The 24758-nt window shown below is 49.3% G+C and overlaps 1 protein-coding gene across 5 annotated transcripts in view; it reads right to left on the bottom strand.

Annotated features, from left to right (window-relative positions):
- Window positions 1-24758, bottom strand: part of TRAF7 (TNF receptor associated factor 7) — a 51840-nt gene that overhangs the window by 9794 nt on the left and 17288 nt on the right. For all 5 annotated transcript variants that reach the window (XM_029576062.1, XM_029576057.1, XM_029576060.1 and 2 more), the window contains 11 exons: window positions 22525-22641; window positions 17621-17713; window positions 16208-16241; window positions 15193-15376; window positions 9484-9618; window positions 5067-5284; window positions 4337-4410; window positions 3491-3539; window positions 2821-2948; window positions 2167-2249; window positions 570-609 (listed from right to left, as the gene is read on the bottom strand). In XM_029576062.1, coding sequence (XP_029431922.1) covers window positions 570-609; window positions 2167-2249; window positions 2821-2948; window positions 3491-3539; window positions 4337-4410; window positions 5067-5284; window positions 9484-9618; window positions 15193-15376; window positions 16208-16241; window positions 17621-17713; window positions 22525-22641 — 1155 coding nt within the window. The remainder of the gene's footprint in view (window positions 1-569; window positions 610-2166; window positions 2250-2820; window positions 2949-3490; window positions 3540-4336; window positions 4411-5066; window positions 5285-9483; window positions 9619-15192; window positions 15377-16207; window positions 16242-17620; window positions 17714-22524; window positions 22642-24758) is intronic.

Raw genomic sequence — 24758 nt, forward strand, 5'->3', positions numbered from 1 at the left:
TGCCCGACGCCCTACAATGCACTGTCTCAATACCTTGCAATACAATCTGCCCGATGCCCTACAATGCACTCAATACCTTGCAATACAATCTGCCCGACGCCCTACAATGCACTCAATACCTTGCATTACAATCTACCTGATGCCCTACAATGCATGTTCCCATAATCTTTCCAGCATCCTACAATGGATTTGCCAATGCTATGTAGTAAATCTTTGAGGGCTGTACAACATATGTCTGACCTGTGCCCCTCACATTATCCTTCCTGATGATGCCAATACCCTGCAAGGATTCTTCCTAAGGTCTGAGCATTGGTCTGCCCAGTGCCCTTCAATGTGCTCATTCTACATGCATCATCAGGAATTTTAAATAAAATAAAGCATTTGAGACCTGTTCATCGTTCGCATGCTATGACTACACCAGACTGTGTATGGCATATAGAAAACAATATAAAATTAAAAACATTTCTATATAATGGAAACATAACACTGTACCACATGCATAGACACGTTAGGTCAATGCACGTATTATATGTACTTTCAATAAGCTACTTATAGAAATCATTACTTACAATTATAGTGCAATCTGCAGAACCACTGTATAGCTTATTCCTATAAGAAGGGATAATGAGAAAACAGGTTTTTTTTAGCAATAATGTTTGGCAGTGCAATTCTCCCTCCTCCCAGTACTGCGGTGTCCCCTGCACAGGCTACCATATCTGAGAGACTAGGTGGGGGAGGGAGAGGAGACCCCCAGACCCTTTCAGAAAAGCTTCTCAGAATCCGTAAGAACGATGGGTGGAGCAGGTCAGAACAGCCCTGGCACCTCAGCCACTGCAAACCGGCTCCAGAGAAGAGGAAATGCAGATGAAAGTCAGACATGTGGTAACGCAATCCCCCCTGCTCAGGGGCAGATTCGCATCAGCAAAGCTGTACAGATGCTTCAATACTAGGGCTAGTGCTGCTGCCTATCCCTGGAACAAATTCAGCCTCTTCTGAGAGAGGCAATAAGCTGTGATACATGGACTCTGCCTGCTGGGCCCTTTCTTTCCAACTGGATGCAGGCAGGGATTAGTTTGGCCTCTGTGCCTCCGAGGAAGCAGGAGATCTTCAGCCAGAAATCCTAACAGGACCTAGACTGCTCCCCCTCCTCTGTACTTTCGTTATTCGGTGTCCCTCTCTGTGTTTTTAATCACAGCTATAATTTTCCACTTGTCTGCTCCTGCAGGGATGTGCTCAGCTCCTGTGGGGCATCGCTAGGCACACGAAATAAACTCTACACTTCCCTGTGGAGGGGCCTAAGGTGTTTGGCTGGAAGATGCTTTACGAGTTTCAGACCTGTGAATTTTTTTTTATTTTTACACTTTTTCTGAACTCAGGATCTTGCCTTTACAATCATTTTGTTCAGTGGCATAATTTGCAAATTATTTTCCATTCTAAGTCAGAGGTAATTTTGCCCGGTCACAGATTACATAAGAGGAATTTTTTTTTCCCAGTGGTTCTGACGAGGTTTATTATCAGCACCCGGACCTGCTCTTTTCCAGGCCTGTGCATGATGCAGTCACAGGAGAGTGTGCAAGGGACATATTGCATCTGCCACTTCAGCTCACAGACTGCTGTCCTAGCTAAATCACTTTTATGGAAGTTGCAGTAAACCGGGTGATTCCTAGACAATCAGCACATCCCATCACCCCGGGATAACGTTCGAGATGGAACCTGTATAGATTCTTGCCCACACAGCAACTGAGGACGTCATAAAATTGTATGATCACTGGAACTAAGGAGACTGCTGGAAGAGCAAGGAATGCGTCAGAAAGAGGTGCCCATGACTCTGGCAGGTAAAGGCAGTGTTGAGGGTGTGGAGCAGTGAAATCTGCCTTTTTGTGCTTGCACAGACTGCTTAATTTGATGCTTTGTTGACTTCTGCAGTATTCTGTCCCTGCCAATGTGTCTGGGGGGGACTCAGCTGTATTATAATGTCTACATTAGACATCCTTTTGTCCTAAAGGATATTACAAATAAGCCTCCTTGGACTCTTGAAAGCATTCTTCCTGTCTTTCCAATGGATTTATTTCTCGTGCTTTGAATTAAGGGGTGGTATTGAACTTGATTGCTGCAGCTTTCTATTCTCTGCAATACAAAGATTGTGGAAATCAATAATTCACGTACCCTTGAATACAGAGAGCTAGGACAATTCCATCATGGCCTTCTAAGGTTTTCTGGCACTTATATGTCGTGCAGGTATCCCACACCTATGGGATAAGAAAAGAGGTCAGCTTAGCACAGCTCTCACGGCTTCCAGGACGCAGAAGCCGGCAATAGGAAATCAGGAAGGCGAGCACCTGCTTTCCTCTCAAACACAAATAGGAAATGCAACTTTAATTATCACACTGGGAGGGGGGAATGGAAACAGAAAGGGTCTTCAAAAGTGGTACTGATTAAGCAAATTCCCGCGCTCACTAGGAAGGGGCAGCTGGCTTTCATGAAACATTATACAACAGGAGAGAAAGGTCTCCATCAGACTGAGAGGGTTTCTCTACACTTCCGACCCAACTAGGCCTTCTCCAATTTGATTTGATTTTGAAAAAAAAATAAAAATTGTTTTTCACTCTAGATGCCAAGGCCTTGAGATCCTCCCTATCTGCTGTACTAGATTGGTCGCTCTCTCCTGGCAGGCATGGCCTGAGGAGGGACGCAGAATTCAGGAATACCTGCCATAGGCAGAGGGAAGGAAACAGGATGCATGTCCTTGTGCTTACAGACGCGCTGGCCACAGCCGGGGACAAGCAGGATTTTAGTCACAGGAAGGGTGGTAGGTGCTACCTTTATGGTTTTGTCCGATGAGCCACTGAAGAGCAAGTCCCCTATGGAGTAAACACAGAGACACCACACTGGACCCTGGTGTCCCACGAAGGTGCCTTTGCATTTAAATATCTGTTGGGGATCATAGGCTGAAAGAGATGATCAGGCAGGTGAGGAAAGGATAAGGCAGAGGTCATTGCAGTTCTAATACAAGAAAAATGTTCCCAGGCCCCCTCAGGCTTCCGCAGTCACGGCAAAGTCTCCTTACTGGATTTCCAGGCTAATCGCAGCCTGCGCTGCCTCCCCTTCCCCTTCCATTAGCACAATCTGCACTTTCATTGCTATTTGTTCTCATTAACCAGTCCCTTGCAGAGCTTTCCCTGCTTTGCTAAGCTCCGCCTCCGTTTCTGCAGCCCTGTCACGCCCAAGAACTTTACCTGTTTCACCCTTTTCTTTGCCATCTAATGCATCAAATTCAACATAAGGGAACAGTTAAAAAAAAAACCAAAACGTTAAAGCTGTTCCCTGTCTGTCTACATGTTTTGTATTCTGCACTCTTCTGGCTTCCTGACTCTGATAAAACTCCAAGCAGAGGGGACGAAAGCGCCTTTCTCCCAGCCAATGGCCTCCCCAGGACAGCATGGGGTTATTGGAGGGGACAAACAGAAACGGCATTAAATGTGCTACTTACAGCCTAGGATTCCCATGTTCAGTCTGGCATTAACGTGGGAAAGTTCATCCTAGAAACAAGCGAAACATGCGCGGTTATAATTAGCATTGATCCTGCACTGCTCCAGAATGGAATCCTTAACCGGGAAAGAAGAAAGCCCGGTTTCAAACAGGCAAGCATTGGTCAGGGGTGGGAGATACCGGAGGGCAGATTAGAGACCGTGAGGCCCACCTAGGCTGCAATGCCATGGACTCCACCCAATCTCTGGATTCCTCTTCACTGCTACGCAATTAGGGATCCTCCGTTCTCTGAAGAAGCAGGAGGCTGCCACTCTTATTATATTAACTATGAACCAAGAAAACATCTCCCTGTACCTCAGCTCACGCCCTGGCTGCTTCTAAGGTCTGCGGAAAGGTGATTAGAAGAGGGGGCACTGCAAGGAAAAAGGCTGTTTCTCCTGGGTCCTACGACAGCTGATTAACAGGAATCCGAGCTACTTTAGAAGAAGTGGGCCAGGCTCTTCACTCTGAATACAGCAAGGCCTGCCTGTGCTCTCACAGTTAGGCTGCAAGTATGAACAGTACGGCACTCTCTTCACATTAGCAACATTTTCTGAAGCTGTCTCTTCTGTAACGCACTGTGGGGAGGGAATGGAGGGAAGAGTTTGTAAGGTTAAACCGTAGAGTTTCTATTTGCTCACTAGAAATCTATGATTGTGTTTGCTTGCCTAGGGTTTGACCCTGGAGCGTGAGGTTTGATAAAGGTGGCACCTGCTGTGGGAAGTGCAGAAGGAAGCAGCTGGTGTGGATGGGCAGAGCAGATAGGCCGTGTGGTTTCTGTGTGTGAGCCGAGCTGCTGGACACTCACATTGAGCATGGATGCATCTCGGCGGAATTCCATCATGTCCTCACTCAGCTTACTCTGGTTCTCATCCAAAACATCTAACAAAACAAAGCACGTGTCAGCTCAGACTGAAGTAAGCAGGCTCTTCCTTACTGGTGATCTATGCAGGCAGCTCCAGTTCACAAGCACTGGAGTCTGGGCCCTGAAATCCCACTCACTTACTACTTTATTTACCTAGTTAGAGTTTTGCACTTTTTCAAAGCAGATTCATTCAGGTGCTGTAGCTATTTCCCTATCCCCAGATAGGGCAAAGTGACTTGCCCAAGGTCACAGGGAGAGACAGCGGGACTCAAACCCTGCTCTCCTGGTTGGTAGTCGGCTGCTCCTGCGCTCCACTTTGTCATGTCTGCGCTTTTATTGGCCAACACAGAATCCTTACGGCAGGCTTACAATGGTAGAGCAAACTCCAGCTGTGCCCCAGCTTCCAGCTGCTGGGGCCAGAGCCTCAGTCACTCACTGACAGAGTCTCTGCTCTTGTCGAAGCTTTTACTGTGCATCAAGGAGTGTAACTTATGCAAATTACACTTCAAGTTGCACACGGGAAGCTGTAAAAGAGGTTGATGTAAAGTGGGAACAATGCATGCGCTGCATTTCAAGGATCAGCAATCCCAGTCAATCTGCAGATTAGATGCATTTCACAGCCTGGCATGAAAGAAAGGTTAAGGGTCAGCAGGGGCCCAGGACAGAGACTCACCAAACTTCAGGTCCAGGGTCTTCTCCAGCTGGTCAATTTTCTCAGAGAGCTTTCCTAGCATGGATCGGAGGAAGGCAATCTCCTGATCCTTCTGAGCCATTGCCACCTGCATGTCATGGAAGCGATCATCTGTCTGCTGGAGGAACTCCTTCAGCCCCTCAAACTTGCACATTTCCAAGTGGGTCTCATAGGTGTCCTGGTTTCCTATAAATGTGCAGCTGAAGGGAAAAGGAGTGGAAGGGAGGTTAAACCACAAACAAGCAAGATGAATAGCAAGAACATTCGCTGAGGGCAATGAAGCACAGACAATATTGCCAGTGTCCATGGGAGAGCATCATTTCTACAGCCCTCGCAGACACACGCAGCATTGTACAGATACACATAAGAGACAGTCCCTGCTCAAAGGACGTCTCGGAAGAGAACAAGCTATACGTTTCTAAAATGCTGAATCTGCAGCGATATGCCAACTGCAAAAAAAGGAAGCCATTAACCATTTAAAGATGTGCAGAGTAACAGAGAGTGAGGAGCAAAGCTGGCCACGAGGCACATGCACACAAGGAGCTCCATATTCACACAGTTAGACAGATAAACCTATCCACTTATATTCAACAGTGCAGCCGCAGTGCAGAATATAAGCGGCTACCTTAAAGCTAGCCGGCTAACTTTAGGACAGCTCCTTGGCCCAATCAGAAGTAGCTGGCTTAGTCATCTGTCTAACTCTGAATATAGGAGCTAACTTAGCCGCCTAACTCAACTCCCAGTTATGCCCCAAGAAAGCACCTAACTTACAGGGTCATTTATCAACGTGCATTATGGCAATAACACTCACGATAGTTAATGCCACACAAAGCACAAATGCAAATTTTACAAATTTATTCAAAGGGGCGGGATTGGGGAAGGGTTCGGGCAGGATCAATGAAAATGAGGGACAGTACTGCACGCTGCGATAGTGTGCGTTGCATTATCACACGTTTAACCTCGGAAATAACTGCACCTTTTTTTCCTGGTGTTAAGCTGTGTGATATGCCTGAAACAGAATTTCTGATATTTATCGCAATTGTGTTTTGGGCATGGGGAGAGAGAGAATGGGGGGGGGGGGGTAAGCAAGAGAGAGAGAGATGGGGGGGGGGGGGGGGGAGGAAAGAGAGAGCCTCTGGGTGGCACACATAGTAGTCAACTATTTATATCGCTATAGGAGGGCCAGCTAGTAACTTGAGGTGAGAATTTGGAGGTGGTCTAGGGTTCTGGGGCCAGTTTTACATGCAGAGTGAGACATACGAACAGCACGGTAGACCTCTGAAGTTTTTCAGAAGACATTTGACAAAGTTCCTCATGAGAGGCTTCTAGGAAAAGTAAAAAGTCATGGGATAGGGGGCGATGTCCTTTCGTGGATTGCAAACTGGCTAAAAGACAGGAAACAGAGAGTAGGATTAAATGGACAATTTTCTCAGTGGAAGGGAGTGGGCAGTGGAGTGCCTCAGGGATCTGTATTGGGACCCTTACTTTTCAATATATTTATAAATGATCTGGAAAGAAATACAACGAGTGAGATAATCAAATTTGCAGAGGATACAAAATTGTTCAGAGTAGTTAAATCACAAGCAGATTGTGATAAATTGCAGGAAGACCTTGTGAGACTGGAAAATTGGGCATCCAAATGGCAGATGAAATTTAATGTGGATAAGTGCAAGGTGATGCATATAGGGAAAAATAACCCATGCTATAATTACACGATGTTGGGTTCCATATTAGGTGCTACAACCCAAGAAAGAGATCTAGGTGTCATAGTGGATAACACATTGAAATCGTCGGTTCAGTGTGCTGCGGCAGTCAAAAAAGCAAACAGAATGTTGGGAATTATTAGAAAGGGAATGGTGAATAAAATGGAAAATGTCATAATACCTCTGTATCGCTCCATGGTGAGACCGCACCTTGAATACTGTGTACAATTCTGGTTGCCGCATCTCAAAAAAGATATAATTGCGATGGAGAAGGTACAGAGAAGGGCAACCAAAATGATAAAGGGAATAGAACAGCTCCCCTATGAGGAAAGACTAAAGAGGTTAGGACTTTTTAGCTTGGAGAAGAGACAGCTGAGGGGGGATATGATAGAGGTGTTTAAAATCATGAGAGGTCTAGAACGGGTAGATGTGAATCGGTTATTTACTCTTTCGGATAGTAGAAAGACTAGGGGGCACTCCATGAAGTTAGCATGGGGCACATTTAAAACTAATCAGAGAAAGTTCTTTTTCACTCAACGCACAATTAAACTCTGGAATTTGTTGCCAGAGGATGTGGTTAGTGCAGTTAGTATAGCTGTGTTTAAAAAAGGATTGGATAAGTTCTTGGAGGAGAAGTCCATTACCTGCGATTAATTAAGTTGACTTAGAAATTAGCCACTGCTATTACTAGCAATGGTAACAAGGAATAGACTTAGTTTTTGGGTACTTGCCAGGTTCTTATGGCCTGGATTGGCCACTGTTGGAAACAGGATGCTGGGCTTGATGGACCCTTGGTCTGACCCAGTATGGCATGTTCTTATGTTTTTATGGTTTGGAGTGACGAAAGTCTCACAAAGATGAGATTACTACAATGTTCTCTCACCGTAGCTTGAAAGTAATCTTCCTTCTACAACATTTCAGATGATATTGAGAAAAAAAAAAAAGCCAGGTCCTTAATTATTTTTTCCGTCAATAAGCAGGCTTATTTAGCCAAGCTTTCTGGGTAACATCATCCGATCGTTATGGGGTAGAGCTTTCTCTAAGGTCGAGAAGTCTTCATCTGTGGCTACGTCCTGTGTGTATCAAGTGTTCTCCTCAGTTTTGTTTTTTCTGCACTCTGCACGGACGTGTGGGGCCGTTCTCTCTCTCTCTTTATTTTTTTTTTTTTTACTGAGGAGAAAGTAGAGAAGAACATCAGTTAAAAATGTCCAAATCGGGGTTTAAATTCTGTGAATGTGGAAAAATCATGACGGTGACCGACGGGCACAATTACTGCTATTTGGTGCCTTTGTCCCGATCATGAACAAGTGCTCTGTGAGCAAAGCGGGAAAATGTCTCCCAGAGCTCAGCACCACCGAGCGGCAAAGATCCTTCGACTAAGAGAAGAAAAGTCATGATCTTATGCTCAGTCTCCAGCAGATGGAAGATCAAGGCAGTCATCCCCAGGACCGAAGACCTCACATCCAGATCAAGCGAGATGCTCTTCCTCACTTGGATCTAAATCGAGTATGCGTAGCAGCGTGCCAAGGACATGGGCGCACGTCTTGGCGCTGATGGCCATCGGCATTGAAGACACAGACGTGCAGGAAGACACCTAAGGAGCGGGTTGCTCCAAACACATTGAAGTGACAAAGAAGTCCAAAAAGCCGACTCCGCAAACACAGTCTGAGAAATCTAACTCACCGCTGCTGCTTTGCAGATTTCTTGAACTGGAATATTATGTGGGTGGGCCAGTGAAGTTGCTGTAACCTGATGTGCTTTTCTTGGATCCTTGAGCACTAGGGTGAGACTCCTAGCAGAATTGGATGCATTGCGTTATCCAGTTTGAAAGCATCCCTGTTTTTTTTAACTGCTTTTCCCGGGGCATTGGGGTTGAGGAGACAAAGTTGCGAGGTACATCTGACTGCTTGAGTTCTCTGTTTGTAATATGCAAGGGCTTTCTTGTGGCTCTTTCCTTTTTATTCACGTGAGGTTTAGGGGAAAAGGTTGGTAACGAAATTGTTTGGTTTAAATATGCCAATATGAAATGTTTGTAAACCGTTGTGATGGCTAGTCTAAACGACGGTATGTAAAAAAACCTAATAAATAAATGTAAAAAGTACATTTCGAACGACTTATCCATAGAGAGTTCAGAGTGTATTAATGTTTCCAAATTTCTAACCACATTCGGTGCTTTTATAGTCTCTGAGCAGACCTTAATCAATATAGGGCCAGATTCCAGAAAAATCAGTAACTCCGAACCACTCAAGTTTTTTTAATATTAAAAATTACTTGTTCTTTTACAATTCAAAATTACCTCATTCAATTGAGAGAGAGAGTTTTTATTCTGTCTTCATCAATGGAAACTATAATTTGAATATCGTCTGCATTTTCAAATCCTGGAAAACTTTTCCCAGTGGTGGCAAAAAGATTAAATGGTCCCTGTGAGCCATATCTGCTGTCCGTTTGTTTCACAGAAGCATGGGGGTAGTGGGCCTGGGGGTAACCTGCACGGAGCGGCAGTTACTACCATGGGAAGCTTGCTGGGCGGATTGGATGGAGCATGTGGTCTTTTTCTGCCGTCATTACTATGTTTACTACTCTCTTGTATTTGTACGATTCATTTCTATAGCACACAGAGACGTTTTAGAGCGGAGGTCATACTCCCTGTTCTTCAGCAGCACAGTAAGACTCCGCAGGCGGCAGGCACAACTCACCCATACTTGGAATGCGGACACTTGATGTGCTCACACTCTTTGAGATGGGCTTCCAGGTTCATTTTCAGCAGCGGGGGACAGCTGGGGTTGTTGGGGCAACGGACAGGTCTATAGTCACAGCTTCCCTCATGATCTCTAAAAGACAAAGGAAGATTAGACCAGAAAATCTGGAATAAAGGTTACGGGGATCAATGCTATGAAACCCACAAATAGGAAATTTGGTTCTTACCTGCTAATTTTTGTTCCTGTAGTACCACAGATCAGTCCAGACTCCTGGGTTTTGCCTCCCCTCCAGCAGATGGAGACAGAGAAAGTTTTCACAGCCACTGGCTCATATCCTGGCATAGTAATAGTGAAGGACTGCAGGTGCTATGCACCCAAGTTAACATAGGAACCCCTGCAACAATAACCCCCCCATGAGCAGGGGAAAGAGAAAACAACTTTCAATAGACCTTAAAAGAAACTTGAAGTAGCGATCAGAAACCTGTACCATTCTTCAGACAAAGAGAAAAACAAAAAAGGCAGTTCGAGTGGACTCTCCAAAAGGTCATCCCTCCACCAGGTGGGACTCTGGACTGACCCGTGGTACTACAGGAATGAAAATTAGCAGATAAGAACCAATTTTTCTTTCCCTCTAATATACCCAGATCAGTCCAGATTCCTGGGATGTACCTAAGCTTCCCTAACCAGGGTGGGACTGTGAAACTTCTGCTCAAAGAACCCCTGCATTGAAGTTGTCAGCGTCTGAAACTTGGACGTCCAACCGGTAATGCATGGCAAAAGGTAAGCAGAGATTTCCAAGTAGCTTCCCTACAAGTTTCCTGTGGCGACACCAGCCGACATTCTGCCCAGGACGCTGCCTGGGACTAGGTAGAATGAGCCCTTAACCCCTCCAGGATAGGACGACCGCAACACATTTAGGCTGAACCTACATGTTCAGTGTGGCTTTAGAGGCCTTTTGCCCCTTTTTCATACCACTCCAATATACAAAAAGGTGATCCGATAGCCTGAAACTGTTAGTGACCTCTAGATACCTCAACAAAGTCCTTCTGACATCTAGACACCTCAATTCCGCAGTGTGCAGCGTACCAACCTCCAATTTTGGAAAGGCCGGGAGCTCCATTGACTGTCCTAAGTGGAATGCAGACACCACCTTTGGCAGTCCTCAACAATTCCCCAGAATTGGAGATGCTCAAGAAAGGCTCCCTGCATGACAAGGAGTCAAACGGCACTGCACACATGACTTTCAGAACCAAATTAAGGCTCCAAGACGAACAGATCGGATGGACAGGTGGCCATAAGTGCCTGACACCCCTGAGAAAAACTGACAACATCCGGATGCGCTGCCAAGAGCTTCCCGTGAATCTTGCCTCGCAAACCCTCCAGGGCCGAGGCCTGAACTCTGAGAACTAAAAGGACAAACTTTTAATTAATCCTCTCTGCAGAAACGTAAAAATCTGCACCACTGATGCCCGCTGGAGGATCAATCCTATGATCAAAGCACCAAGACTCGAAGACCCTCCACACCCTGATGTATGCCAAGGAAGTGGAAAGCCTTTCGAGCCCGCAATAGCATAGTAATAATGTCTTCCAGATACCCCTTCTTTCTTAAACGCCGCCTCTCAAAACCCAAGCCGCTAAACAGAAGTGAGCCACCTAACCCGAAAATATGGGTCCCTGATGAAGCAAGTTCTGGAGATGCCCCAGATGAAGCAGACCATCCACTGCAAGATTTACCAGATCCACAAACCAAGGCCTCCGGGGCCACTTGGGAGCCACCAGGATTACCCGGCCCGGGTGGATCTCTATTCTCCTCAGTACCTTGCCCACCAGAGGCCATGGCAGAAACACATATAAGAACGGCGCTTGGCCAAGGGAGGACCAGGGTATCAACTCCCTCCGCCCCTTGTTCTCTTCTGTGACTGAAGAATCGAGGAGCTTTGGCATTCCAGAGTAGCCATGAGATCCATATGTAGAACACCCCACCTGCGGATAATGAGAGTCATCGCTTCCTTTGTCAATTCCCATTCTCCGGGATCCAACCACTGACAGATGAGAAAAATTGGCTTGCACGTTGTCAGTCCCCACAATGTGAGATGCCGCAATCAAGGACAGAGGCTGTTCCGCAGAAGCGATCAGCATTTCTGCTTCCTGAGCCACCGCTCGACTTAGTGCCGCCCTGACGTTGATATAAGCCACATTTGTGGCATTGTTGGACGGGATTCGGACCGGTTGATTGCGCAACAGAGGTAGAAACGCTTGGAGGGCTAGCAGTACCGCTCTCATCTCCAGACGATTGATGGACCATGATGCTTCCTCCAATGACCACTGTCCTTGGACAGACAGAGAGTGACACAACCGGAGAGCCTGGCATCGGTAGTAACCACTATCCACTGTGGCAGGTCCATTCCACGGCCCAAATGGCGCGGAGACAGCCACCACGACAGACTGGACCTGGCTGAACTGGTAAGTGGTAGAGGGAGATGAAAATTCTGACACCGGATCCCACTGTGACAACAATGCTTGCTGAAGAAGTCTCATATGAACAAATGCCCAAGGGACGAGTTCCAAGGTCGATGCCATGGAGCAGAGAATCTGTAAGTAATCCCAAACTGTGGGCACCCGAGCCTGCAACAGTCTCGAAACCTGGGACTGCAACTTGATCATCCACTCCTCCGTGAGAAACACCTTCCCAACACGGGTATCATAGCGCACACCCAGAAAACTTGTCTTGTGAGGGTAGGAGATGACTTTTGGAAAAGTTCACTATCCACCCCAACGCACTTAAGTGGTCCAACACCAACTCCACCACCTGTCTGCAAAGGTCCTACGACTTCACCTGAATCAGCCAGTCGTCGAGATATGGGTGCACCAACATGCCCTCCCTTCCATAGAGCCGCAGCCACTACCACCATAACCTTGGTGAAGGTCTGTGGCGTGCTTGCTAAACCAAACAGAAGGGCATAAAATTGAAAATGCTCTCCCAGGATCATGAACAGCAGGAACCTTTGATGGTCCGGGCAGATCCCAATGTGCTTCTGTCAGATCCAAAGAAGCCAAAACGACTCCCCTCTTCGCACCACTGCAATGACCGACCGCAAGGTTTTCATGTGAAAATGAGGGACTCAGGTAGAAAATTGGATGAAACGTCCCTTCCTTTTTGGGAACCACGTCCTGTCCCTCTTTCATGCAGAGGGATGGAAACTATGGCTCCTAACATTCGCAGGCGGTCGAGGATCTGAAGCACCACCCACTTCTTCTCTACCAATGCACAGGGAGAGATCATAAAGAGACTTCTGAGGGGCCAAGCAAACGAAAGCGTAACCGTGTTCTATCACGCTTAGAACTCACAGGTCCAACGTGATCTTGGCCCACTCCTCGTAAAATTAGGCAAGACAACCCCCTATTACAGGAACTGAGGACTGAGCCCACCTCACCTCATTGTGCAGGTTTAGAACCTCCAGATTCTTGGTTGGAGCCATCCTTGCCTGCCCTACAGGCCCGGGATCTCCCTGAAGCCTGCCTTTGCCCGGTCGGAGGTCTGCTTTCCGAAAACGCCTCTGGGCCCGATACAGAGAGTGCACTGTGAAGAACACCTTGGACCCCTTGGTCCTGTCCGCAGACAACTTATGCACTTTATTCTCACCCAAGAGCTTGAAAAGCTGTTCCAGATCCTCTTCAAAAAGGAGCTTGCCCTTAAACGGCAAGGCACCAAGCTGTGCCTTTGATGAGGAATCCGCTGACCAATTCCGCAATCAAAGAAGACTCCTGGCTGAGACTGCAGACGTCATCATTCTGGAACAAGTACAGATGAGATCATACAAGGCATCTGCGCCATAAGCGGCCATGGCCTCCAGATGCTCCAGATCCTTCCCGGACCATGGCCTCCAGATGCTCCAAATCCAGATCCAGATAAGTGCCTATCCGCTTGCAATTGCTGCATCCATTGCACTAAGCATAAAACTACTACAAACCATGGCTCATATGCCCAGAGTCAAAACCTCAAATATCTTAAGGTGGGTCTCTAGCTTCTTATCCTGCACATTCTTCAGCGCCATGGCTCCAGCCACGGGAATGGTGGTCCTCTTCGTGACCGCTGAAATTGCAGTGTCCACCTTCGGAACTCACAAGGACTCCAAAGTGTCCTCAGGCAGCGGATACAGCTTACCCATAGCCCTACTCACCTGGAGGCCGGTCTCCGGAGTATCCCACTCTCTGACCACCAACTGCTTAACAGAGCTATGAAGAGGGAACGCCTTGGCCAGACGCCGCAAGCCTGCCATAACCGGATCTACATCCTCCTGAGCAGTATTCCCTTGAGGGACCGCAATGCCCAGCTCCGCCGGGACATGCGGAATGAGGGGTCCCAGCTCTTTCCTCCGAAAGAGGTGAAGCATTTTGGGATCATCGCCTTCCAATGCTGGGAAAACCCCCGGCTCCTCAACCAGGCCCTGGACGCTCTGCTCCGGATCAGAGTCCGGCGAGCCTGGGACACCCCCTTCTCCGAATCTTCAGAGGAAACTTCACCTGCGGCCCCCACTATGCTGAAGGGGTATGGAACCTTCAAACCCTTGTGGCCCCCAGGCCCCTCAGCAGTCTTACTGGGTAGGGGCCCTGCCTAACGCACCACAAACGACGAACGCCAGAGAAAAGGGGGCCAAAGTGTCTGAATCCTCTGCCACAGAATCAGAATCTGCTCCGACTGTTCTGCAAGGGCCTCCCAGGGCTGATTTCAGCCGATGATAGCCTGGGCCGGGAGATCCCCTCCCCCCACTGCATTTGATCCATGAAGGTTTTCAGCATGGCCGCTGTTCCTGCGCTCAGTGGGAACACATCCTCGGTCTCCTGCTGCGCGGCGTTTGGCCCCTCAGACCGGCGTTGCACCGAAGGGAGGCAAGCGGAAAGCTCCCCAGACGCAGCACAACGCGCTTCCTGCGGCATTGCTGAGCGCCAAAACAAATCTCAAGCTGCCTCCCTGCACCGGAGAGAACAAAGAGGGGCCCTGCTAACAGCTGCCCTTCCCTTCTCAGACTACGGTTGGTTTGGTTTTATTGTAACTTTACCCAGCAGAGAAGATAACAGAACAGGCTCCAACTTATCTGAAAGATCGTGCAGGCTTCTCCCGAGCTCCAAGGAACTGCACCTCCAGCTTTCACCTGCAAAAGTGGTCCAAAGAGCAAGTTGGGTGCCCAAGCCCTGCTCGTGTAACTCTACGACCAGGAGGGATGGTCCCAGCAGGAGCTGCCAAAGGAGAACAAACTCCTATGAAGATTGTTTTCCTCCCCCCTCTTTTAGTTTTTTTTAAGGTTCAGAACTGCAGGTTTTGCAGCTCCATCTGCTGGAGACAGAGAAATACTGAAGGACTGCAGGTGCTACACCAGGTTATGTGCCAGTGGCTGTGAAAATTCTCTGTCTCCATCTGCTGGAAGGGAGGCAAAGCTCAGGAGTCTGGACTGATCCGGGTACAAACAGGGAAACGCAAAAATAATAAGCCACATCGCAGGAGTCACAAAGCAGCCCCTTCAAGTCTTTTAGAAGCAAACTATGCTAACAGTCCATAATGCATAAACTAATAAAAGCTATTTATTAAGACTGAGTTCGCAAATATCTCATTTGAAATACTGCCAGTCAGCAGAGGAGAAGAGGTCGTATTTGGCTCTGTAGCTTAGAACACAAAAGCGGAGCCTGAGCTGCTGATAAGGCACTTACTTCCTGGCACTTAGTTTGATAGTGAAGGGACAGCCGCAGGGATCCACTTCAAAGGCCGGGGCCTTTCCACTGCTGGTGGGCTGGCAGCCGTATTTACAGTGAATGAAGAGCTCCCCTATCTGCTCAGCCACAGCTATGTTATTCACCACCACCGTCAGTTTGGCATTGTCCACCGGGCACTTGTCTGGCAGGAGAGAGAGGCACAGTTTAGGCACCTTTTAACCCTTTGTGGTCTCTTTAAAAATGTCCTATTTTTGGGGAAGGGGGAAGCAAATGTTGACAGTTATTGGTGTCTAGGAAAACAGGGCGGGGGGTTATATTTTCGAGATGACTATGTCAGACCTGTATTACATGGGGCAGAGGTGGGGTATAGAGAGGCAGCATTCATCTCCTTACAAAGCTCCTATTTTTGGGTCCTGGAGAGTGACTGCTGGAAATAAACTGCATCTTCATGGTTCTTAATAAAAGCTTCCAGTGATGTCCCAGGCAAAGCATCCTGCCTGCTGAATAGCCTAATTGTCACTCAGAGATGAAACTGCTGTCTGCACCTACAAAAATGAACTGGGATATCTCTGGTGGGGGAGAGTTAGTTCCTTTCTTTAATATTTCTTCTTTGGGTGATGCCATACAGAAATGCATTGTCTTTGAACGTGACACAGCAACTCGTGACTTACATTTCGTTATCTGATAGTATTACATACAAACATCTGGCTGCAAGCGTCTCGTGCACAGCGTAACACACAAAGTGCTCATGCTGACCTTGCATAGAGGAATTTCCAGAGTCAGGGAGGGGTAACCAGAGAGGACTCCAGCTTTGCAGCTTATGAGAAGGAAGGTTCCCAATTCAAACATGCCAACTTTCCTCTTTATTGCTAACGGAAAATGTTTTTCTACTTAAAACCTCCTCAATGCCCGAGAAACGTAGCGTTCTCTTATTCCCTTTCCCCAAGAGAGCCCAAGCGGCAGCACATGTGCAGTCTGACTATTAATTGCACAAGTTAAGGATCGTACCTACCTGAGGTTAGGGCGCATCGCCTACAAAACGTGTGCTATGGAGAAAGAGGGAGAGAAAGGAGTGAATAGCAGGCAGATGGAAACCTGACTAACGCCTGGCTAGAAGGAAAGGAAAGGCTGCTGCTTTAAACCAGTCTGTGGAGGCTTTCCTTCCTGCTCGGCAATTAACACGTGAGAGCAGGGGGCAGCCCGGACAGGAAATCAGTCACACAGCGCACACAAGCAACTGAAACCAAGCACATTCGGTTTGTTGTGATGCTCCTGTTGCCAGGGTTTGGGAGGTCACAGAACAGAGAGAGCAAAAAAAGGGCTCTGAAAGAACGCAGAGAGTCTACTTATTCATTCAGACACAGGCCTGCAACAAGCAATGGTTAATTCAGAACTCAGTCTGGATGACTCTCTCTGCAGAAGGCTTGGTAACTCCATAACCTTCACAATACGGGACATCTGTTTGACTGGAATTTGCATGTACTGTACCTCGATTGACCCAATATCCTGGTGTCTGACAAGCAAACTCCAGATTTCTCTACCTTCCTTCCCCAAACAACTCAATATAAATAAGCCAGAAATAATGAAAAATAAGTGAAATGAAGTTCAATGTGAAGCTGCTTCAGGTATGTGTTTGAAAAAGCTAGGATGCAAGTCTGCTCTCTTATTCTGCACTCATCTCTCCACATTAAACATTTTATTCATTATCACAAATTTAGGATGAGAGGCCTGTGAGTCCCGAGCCTGGATGGGGCTGGGAAGCTGCAGAAGCAGGGAGGGGTCAGCGCCAGTCGAGGACTGGGCCAGATAGTCTGCTTTAAGAAGGAGAAACAATTCTCGGGAGCTGCAACTGAAGGCTCCTGGTGCCTCAGCCCATGAGAGAAAACACTTTCAATTGAGCAGAAAGCCCAAAGGTACAGGGGGAAATGTCAGACAGATGAAGAAAAATGATAGTGGAACTCATTCTGTAGAATTTCCTTCTCCATGCAGGCTCTGTCAGACTCTGATCAGTGCAGCGGCCTCTCACCCATGCTGTGCACGCAGCCCTCAGGGGCTTCAGGGTGAATCACAGTGAGAAGATGAAAGGCCCAGCTTTCAGGGACAGGTGCACAGAGGGTCATTATGGGAATGCAGAGAGCACTGCTTGTAGGCTTTGTGTGCGTAGAGAGTGTTGGTTGCTGTATTAAAGTTTGTACAGTTTGTGATATTTTCTGATTCTGTTTTTTGGAAGGTGCTATTGGCATTAAGTACACACCCACCCTTAGTAGCTGGGCACTGCACAAGGGGAAGAGATAAGGGTTAAAGGAAAACTCATGCACAGTAAGAAAAAGCATCACAAACTGCAAAGAATCCAGTTTCCTCCAGGACCAACCCAGCTCCCTGAACAGCGCACTAAGTCTGCTGGGCCATAAGACAACTCCCTTACCCCACACGTGGTGATGACTGGATCCTTGAACACGCCGCAGCACAACTGGCAGCAGAGTTTCACAGAAGGCTGTTCGGAAAACACAAGGGGCTCCTGAAAAGAAGAGAAGATGAGTGACAGGCGAGCGCCGGCTTTCAGGACTGTGCCAAGCCGGGCCCCACAGCCTGCACTGGTATTGCTCTACGTTTCTGCTGTTTCGCGTTAATGACTACAGGTAGCCTTGGTGGCAAAATCCTGTCTGCATGAAGCGCACACTGTGCTGGCCAGCAAAAAACCAAAAAGCAAATGGACGAGAAGAAACACAACAAGGGGGGAGCGTGAGGGAAAGAATGGAGTGGGGGGGGAGCATGAGAAGGGGAAGATGTGCAGTGCAAGGAGGGAAAGAATGGAGTGGGGGGGGGGAGCGTGAGAAGGGGAAGATGTGCAGTGCAAGGAGGGAAAGAATGGAGTGGGGGGGGGGAGCGTGAGAAGGGGAAGATGTGCAGTGCAAGGAGAGAAAGAATGGAGTGGGGGGGAGCGTGAGAAGGGGAAGATGTGCAGTGCAAGGAGGGAAAGAATGGAGTGAGGGGAGTGAGAAGGGGAAGATGTGCAGTGCAAGGAGGGAAAGAATGGAGTGGGGGGAGGAGAAGGGGAAGATGTGCAGTGCAAGGAGGGAAGGAATGGAGTGGGGGGGGAGTGAGAAGGGGAAGATGTGCAGTGCAAGGAGGGAAGGAATGGAGTGGGGGGGGGGAGGAGAAGGGGAAGATGTGCAGTGCAAGGAGGGAAGGAATGGAGTGGGGGGGAGTGAGAAGGGGAAGATGTGCAGTGCAAGGAGGGAAGGAATGGAGTCGGGGGGGAGTGAGAAGGGGAAGATGTGCAGTGCAAGGAGGGAAGGAATGGAGGAGGGGGGGAGCGTGAGAAGGGGAAGATGAGCAGTGCAAGGAGGGAAGAATGGAGTGGGGGGGGAGCGTGAGAAGGGGAAGATGTGCAGTGCAAGGAGGGAAAGAATGGAGTGGGGGGGAGTGAGAAGGGGAAGATGTGCAGTGCAAGGAGGGAAAGAATGGAGTGGGGGGGGAGCGTGAGAAGGGGAAGATGTGCAGTGCAAGGAGGGAAAGAATGGAGTGGGGGGGGAGTGAGAAGGGGAAGATGTGCAGTGCAAGGAGGGAAGGAATGGAGTGGGGGGGAGTGAGAAGGGGAAGATGTGCAGTGCAAGGAGGGAAGGAATGGAGTGGGGGGGGAGCGAGAAGGGGAAGATGTGCAGTGCAAGGAGGGAAGGAATGGAGTGGGGGGGGGAGCGAGAAGGGGAAGATGTGCAGTGCAAGGAGGGAAGGAATGGAGTGGGGGGGGGAGCGAGAAGGGGAAGATGTGCAGTGCAAGGAGGGAAAGAATGGAGTGGGGGGGAGCGTGAGAAGGGGAAGATGTGCAGTGCAAGGAGGGAAAGAATGGAGTGGGGGGGGGAGGAGAAGGGGAAGATGTGCAGTGCAAGGAGGGAAAGAATGGAGTGGGGGGGGAGGAGAAGGGGAAGATGTGCAGTGCAAGGAGGGAAAGAATGGAGTGGGGGGGGAGGAGAAGGGGAAGATGTGCAGTGCAAGGAGGGAAAGAATGGAGTGGGGGGGAGCGTGAGAAGGGGAAGATGTGCAGTGCAAGGAGGGAAAGAATGGAGTGGGGGGGAGCGTGAGAAGGGGAAGATGTGCAGTGCAAGGAGGGAAAGAATGGAGTGGGGGGGAGTGAGAAGGGGAAGATGTGCAGTGCAAGGAGGGAAAGAATGGAGTGGGGGGGGAGGAGAAGGGGAAGATGTGCAGTGCAAGGAGGGAAGGAATGGAGTGGGGGGGGAGTGAGAAGGGGAAGATGTGCAGTGCAAGGAGGGAAGGAATGGAGTGGGGGGGGAGTGAGAAGGGGAAGATGTGCAGTGCAAGGAGGGAAGGAATGGAGGAGGGGGGAGCGTGAGAAGGGGAAGATGAGCAGTGCAAGGAGGGAAAGAATGGAGTGGGGGGGGGAGCGTGAGAAGGGGAAGATGTGCAGTGCAAGGAGGGAAAGAATGGAGTGGGGGGGGAGTGAGAAGGGGAAGATGTGCAGTGCAAGGAGGGAAAGAATGGAGTGGGGGGGGAGTGAGAAGGGGAAGATGTGCAGTGCAAGGAGGGAAAGAATGGAGTGGGGGGGGGAGGAGAAGGGGAAGATGTGCAGTGCAAGGAGGGAAAGAATGGAGTGGGGGGGGGAGGAGAAGGGGAAGATGTGCAGTGCAAGGAGGGAAAGAATGGAGTGGGGGGGGAGGAGAAGGGGAAGATGTGCAGTGCAAGGAGGGAAGGAATGGAGTGGGGGGGGGGGGGGGGAGCGAGAAGGGGAAGATGTGCAGTGCAAGGAGGGAAGGAATGGAGTGGGGGGGGGGGGGGAATTGTGAAGCTGCCTAAGCTTGCATCAGCCCTGGACCCTTTGTTCCACTTCTTTCTTGCTTCTTGTGCATCATTTATTCCTTTGAAATATTTCTGCCACCTCCCTCCTCTCAGATCTGCACAGTCAGAGGCCAACGAGCCAATCTGGGAGCTGCCGCTGCTCCGTGTCCCCTCTGAAACGCGACCTCCGGAAGTGACCCCCGCCGAGGAGGCCTCCACACCTCAGCACTCCTCCGGCTCCCAGTCGCTGCCCTCTCACCCGCCCAGGTGCACAGCAGTCTCTCCCCCCTCTCTCGCATGCTGCCCCTTTACAGTTCTGCACTCGCTCACGTGGGTGCCAGGTGCCCAGCAGTCTCTCCCCCCTCTCTCGCATGCTGCCCCTTTACAGTTCTGCACTCGCTCACGTGGGCGCCAGGTGCCCAGCAGTCTCTCCCCCCTCTCTCGCATGCTGCCCCTTTACAGTTCTGCACTCGCTCACGTGGGTGCCAGGTGCCCAGCAGTCTCTCCCCCCTCTCTCGCATGCTGCCCCTTTACAGTTCTGCACTCGCTCACGTGGGTGCCAGGTGCCCAGCAGTCTCTCCCCCCCTCTCTCGCATGCTGCCCCTTTACAGTTCTGCACTCGCTCACGTGGGTGCCAGGTGCACAGCAGTCTCTCCCCCCTCTCTCGCATGCTGCCCCTTTACAGTTCTGCACTCGCTCACGTGGGCGCCAGGTGCCCAGCAGTCTCTCCCCCCTCTCTCGCATGCTGCCCCTTTACAGTTCTGCACTCGCTCACGTGGGTGCCAGGTGCACAGCAGTCTCTCCCCCCTCTCTCGCATGCTGCCCCTTTACAGTTCTGCACTCGCTCACGTGGGTGCCAGGTGCCCAGCAGTCTCTCCCCCCTCTCTCGCATGCTGCCCCTTTACAGTTCTGCACTCGCTCACGTGGGTGCCAGGTGCCCAGCAGTCTCTCCCCCCTCTCTCGCATGCTGCCCCCTTTACAGTTCTGCACTCGCTCACGTGGGTGCCAGGTGCACAGCAGTCTCTCCCCCCTCTCTCGCATGCTGCCCCTTTACAGTTCTGCACTCGCTCACGTGGGTGCCAGGTGCCCAGCAGTCTCTCCCCCCTCTCTCGCATGCTGCCCCTTTACAGTTCTGCACTCGCTCACGTGGGTGCCAGGTGCCCAGCAGTCTCTCCCCCCCTCTCTCGCATGCTGCCCCTTTACAGTTCTGCACTCGCTCACGTGGGCGCCAGGTGCCCAGCAGTCTCTCCCCCCTCTCTCGCATGCTGCCCCTTTACAGTTCTGCACTCGCTCACGTGGGTGCCAGGTGCCCAGCAGTCTCTCCCCCCTCTCTCGCATGCTGCCCCTTTACAGTTCTGCACTCGCTCACGTGGGTGCCAGGTGCCCAGCAGTCTCTCCCCCCTCTCTCGCATGCTGCCCCTTTACAGTTCTGCACTCGCTCACGTGGGCGTCAGCGCGGGCCCAGCTACGCCGCCATTTTATAACTTGCGCGCACACGTTACACGACATAGCCTGACCGCGCACACGTGCGGCAATTCCGGCTCCTAACTGCATAAATGGGGGGATTTTAAGAGGGGCAGGTGCCAACGGCATCGCCAGCTTCAGACTTCATCCACCCGGTCCTCCTCACCCTCCACTCCCTGCAGGACGCCCGGACGTTTGCTCTTCCAGAGCAGGCGTAAGCTTACGCAGCACCGGACCTGAACGCGTGCCCGGGTGCCAACTATTCATGCGCACATCTCCTGGCCTCGCCCTGAATCACCCCTGCCCCACCCGTTTTGGAAAACTTTTGAGATGTGTGCGCAGAGGGAGCCACCCGCGTATCCGGGCGGTGTTTAGGAGTCGGTCGGTGCGTAGCAGCCACGCGCTGCGCTTCTAAAATTCACCTCATTATCCATTCCAAGCAGAACATGCACTCTGTCCCAGATCCTAGCATTATCTGCAAAACGGTGAAGCTTTTCTACTGCTCCTTCTGCACTCTGAGTCCTAAGCCCCAGCACAGCAGGCAATAAACTGTACAACAAGTCACCTTGCCAGAACAAGAAAGCATTTGCTGACTTCTCTCTGATCTGCCAACAAATGCCAAGCTATGGAGGATGCCATCAGCCACTCCTTGACCTGTAAACATCCATTTGGGGGTCTCAGTAGAGCATGCAGGTCTGCAATTGTCAGTCGGTGAAATAATTGACTCGTTGGCTGTAATTATTACATAGAAGGTGGTCACATGGCACTGGAAGCGCTCAATAACTCAATACTAAGGCTTGGTACTCAATTACATTCAGGACCCCTATGAAGAGCTGAAGGTGTGGGGTGGTCTATGATGAATATCTTCACCTAGGGTAGCTTCTCACCGTGCACAGTGAACCAGGTCAGAGATCTGCCCCCTCGCCTCTTTATCAAAAATGTGAAAGCTAAAAAAACATTTACAGTTAAAAAAGCAAGAAGAGTTAGGGGCTGCGATGCCTGCACTCTCGCAGTAAAATGATGGCAGCCTGGGCCTCACCGTGTGCATTTCCAAACACGAAGATCACTTACAGGCTCTTCCTCTTCCTCGTGGAGTGAGAAGGTGGAGCGCAGCGACATGTTTGACTCTGAATGTAAGGAGCGTATGGAGATGGCAGAGTCAGAGCGCCGAGGAGTGCTGATCGGAGGCTGGAAGGGAAGAGAGCGTTAGAGACAGCTGCTGCTTTCATCTCCAAAACGTCCAGATCCCTCCCCCCATCTTTTTCTGCCTGTTTCCCTCTATCAAAGGCACAGGAAGCCTGACCCAAGGGGACTCAAAACACCCCACGCCAGGTGCAAGCGTTTCTGATACCTTAAGAGTTATTTGCTTCTTGATTTTCAGTAAGACTGAGACCACACTGAAACCCTAAGCAAACCTGGCGCTGAATATCGTGTGCGGAAACTTAGCAAAGACACTGAAGCCGTTCATTTCCCAGCGCGGCAGCCGTCTGCCAGGTTTCAGTGTAAATGTGCAGATTTCCTCCCATTCAATTCTAGCAGAGCTCCACTTGGCCATTTCCTGTTTTGGGGAAGGGGTAAAGGATATAGGGGAGGTCCTGAAGGCTGCTACCACTTCAAGCATTTCCAAGTTAGAGATGAACTGCTCCTGTGGCCCTCGCTGATTTCCAAGGTAAGTTACGTATTTTCTCCTGGAAACAGCCCTTTCATGAATCTGACAGCACCATTTCAGCCAAGCGGGGACAAGGGGGAAGCGTTTGCTTCAGGGACTCGAGACAGATTCACCCTGCTCATGCACCCTTTCTTTACTCTGCGCTTGGCTGCAGGCTTTCCTTGCGAGACGGCTGCCATTCACAAGTAACCAGCGCTTGGGCTCTTCAACGTACGACTGCAGTCACTCTGCGAGGTTACTACTGGATTTACCAGAAGCTGGCGTCCTTCTAGGACAGTCGGAAGCTGATGGCTGGTAAAGACCACCAGGTCCTGGCAGACTGAGCGCCCTGTGCGTTCTTAAGAGCACAGCACAATCCATGTGTCACCAGCCTGTCTCTGAAAGAGGATTACTGTCTTTTTCTTTAATTTAATGGTACAATGCACCATCTAGAGGTGTGAAATGAAAACTGCAAAGTCGCTCCAGCTGCTGACCAGTGCGTCAGGAGAACGCAAGAAGATAATTCATTATGTAAATAAAGTACTTTGGACAAAAAAAACCATATAAGAACTCAGTTTTAGGCAGAAATCGCATCCATAATTACAATTTCCCTATGAGGAAAGACATTAGGGCTGCTCAGTTTGGAAGGGGGATATGATAGAGGTCGACAAAATCATGAAAGGACTTGAACAAGTTAATGTAAATCAGTTATTTACTCTTTTGGATAATAGAAGGACCAGGGGGCACTCCATGAAGTTAGCAAGTAGCTCATTTAAAACAAATCAGCAGAACCTCCCTTGCAGGCACCCTTCACACCCCATACCTTACCCTCACTAGAGAAAGAGCCTTCTCCAGTGCTGGCCCCTCGCTCTGGAACTCCCTTCCCACTGATCTACGTCTAGAACCTTCCTTACGCAACTTTAAAAAAGGCATCAGGACATGGCTTTTCAAACAGGCCTAGCCAGACACTAACCAAACCTAGACAAGACCCTCCCTGCCCCGCAGAACTCGCCTTACAATATATTTATGTAGATAGCCAGCCCAGTTACTTTATGTACTCTCCCAAGGATGTAAATATTGTAAGTTTCTATAGCTATTTTGGTTCCTCTCCACTTTCTCCTCTTTGCTTCGTTTCAGTTCTCTACTCTTAGTCCCTCTTGTTCCCAGCCCTTCTCTTCTCCCCTTGCCCCCCGTTAAATGTAATTTTCCTTTCTTTGAGTTAATTGTAAACCGGCGTGATGTCTTCTACGAATGTCGGTATATTAAAAGTTCATAAATAAATAAATAAAATAAATCATAGAAAATTCTTTTTCACTCAGTGCAGAGTTAAACTGGAATTCATTGCCAGAGGATGTGGTTACAGCAGTTAGTGTAACTGGGTTTAAAAAAGGTTTGGATAAATTCCTAGAGGGAAAAATAATCCATAAACTGCTAGTACAGTAATTAATAAGCAATAATAGTTTGTGATCTATCTAATGTTTGGGTATCTGCAAGCCTAGTTTGGCTACTGTTGGACAGAGGATACTGGGCCTGAGGGACCCTTGGTCTGACCCAGTGTGGCATTTATTTATTTAAATAACATTTTTTATATACCGAGGTTCTAGTAACAATGTTACTAATCATGTCTTATGTTCTTATGAAAGAACACATTGGATGT

This window comes from Rhinatrema bivittatum, chromosome 14, assembly GCF_901001135.1.
Source record: "Rhinatrema bivittatum chromosome 14, aRhiBiv1.1, whole genome shotgun sequence".
Taxonomy (NCBI): Eukaryota; Metazoa; Chordata; class Amphibia; order Gymnophiona; family Rhinatrematidae; genus Rhinatrema; species Rhinatrema bivittatum.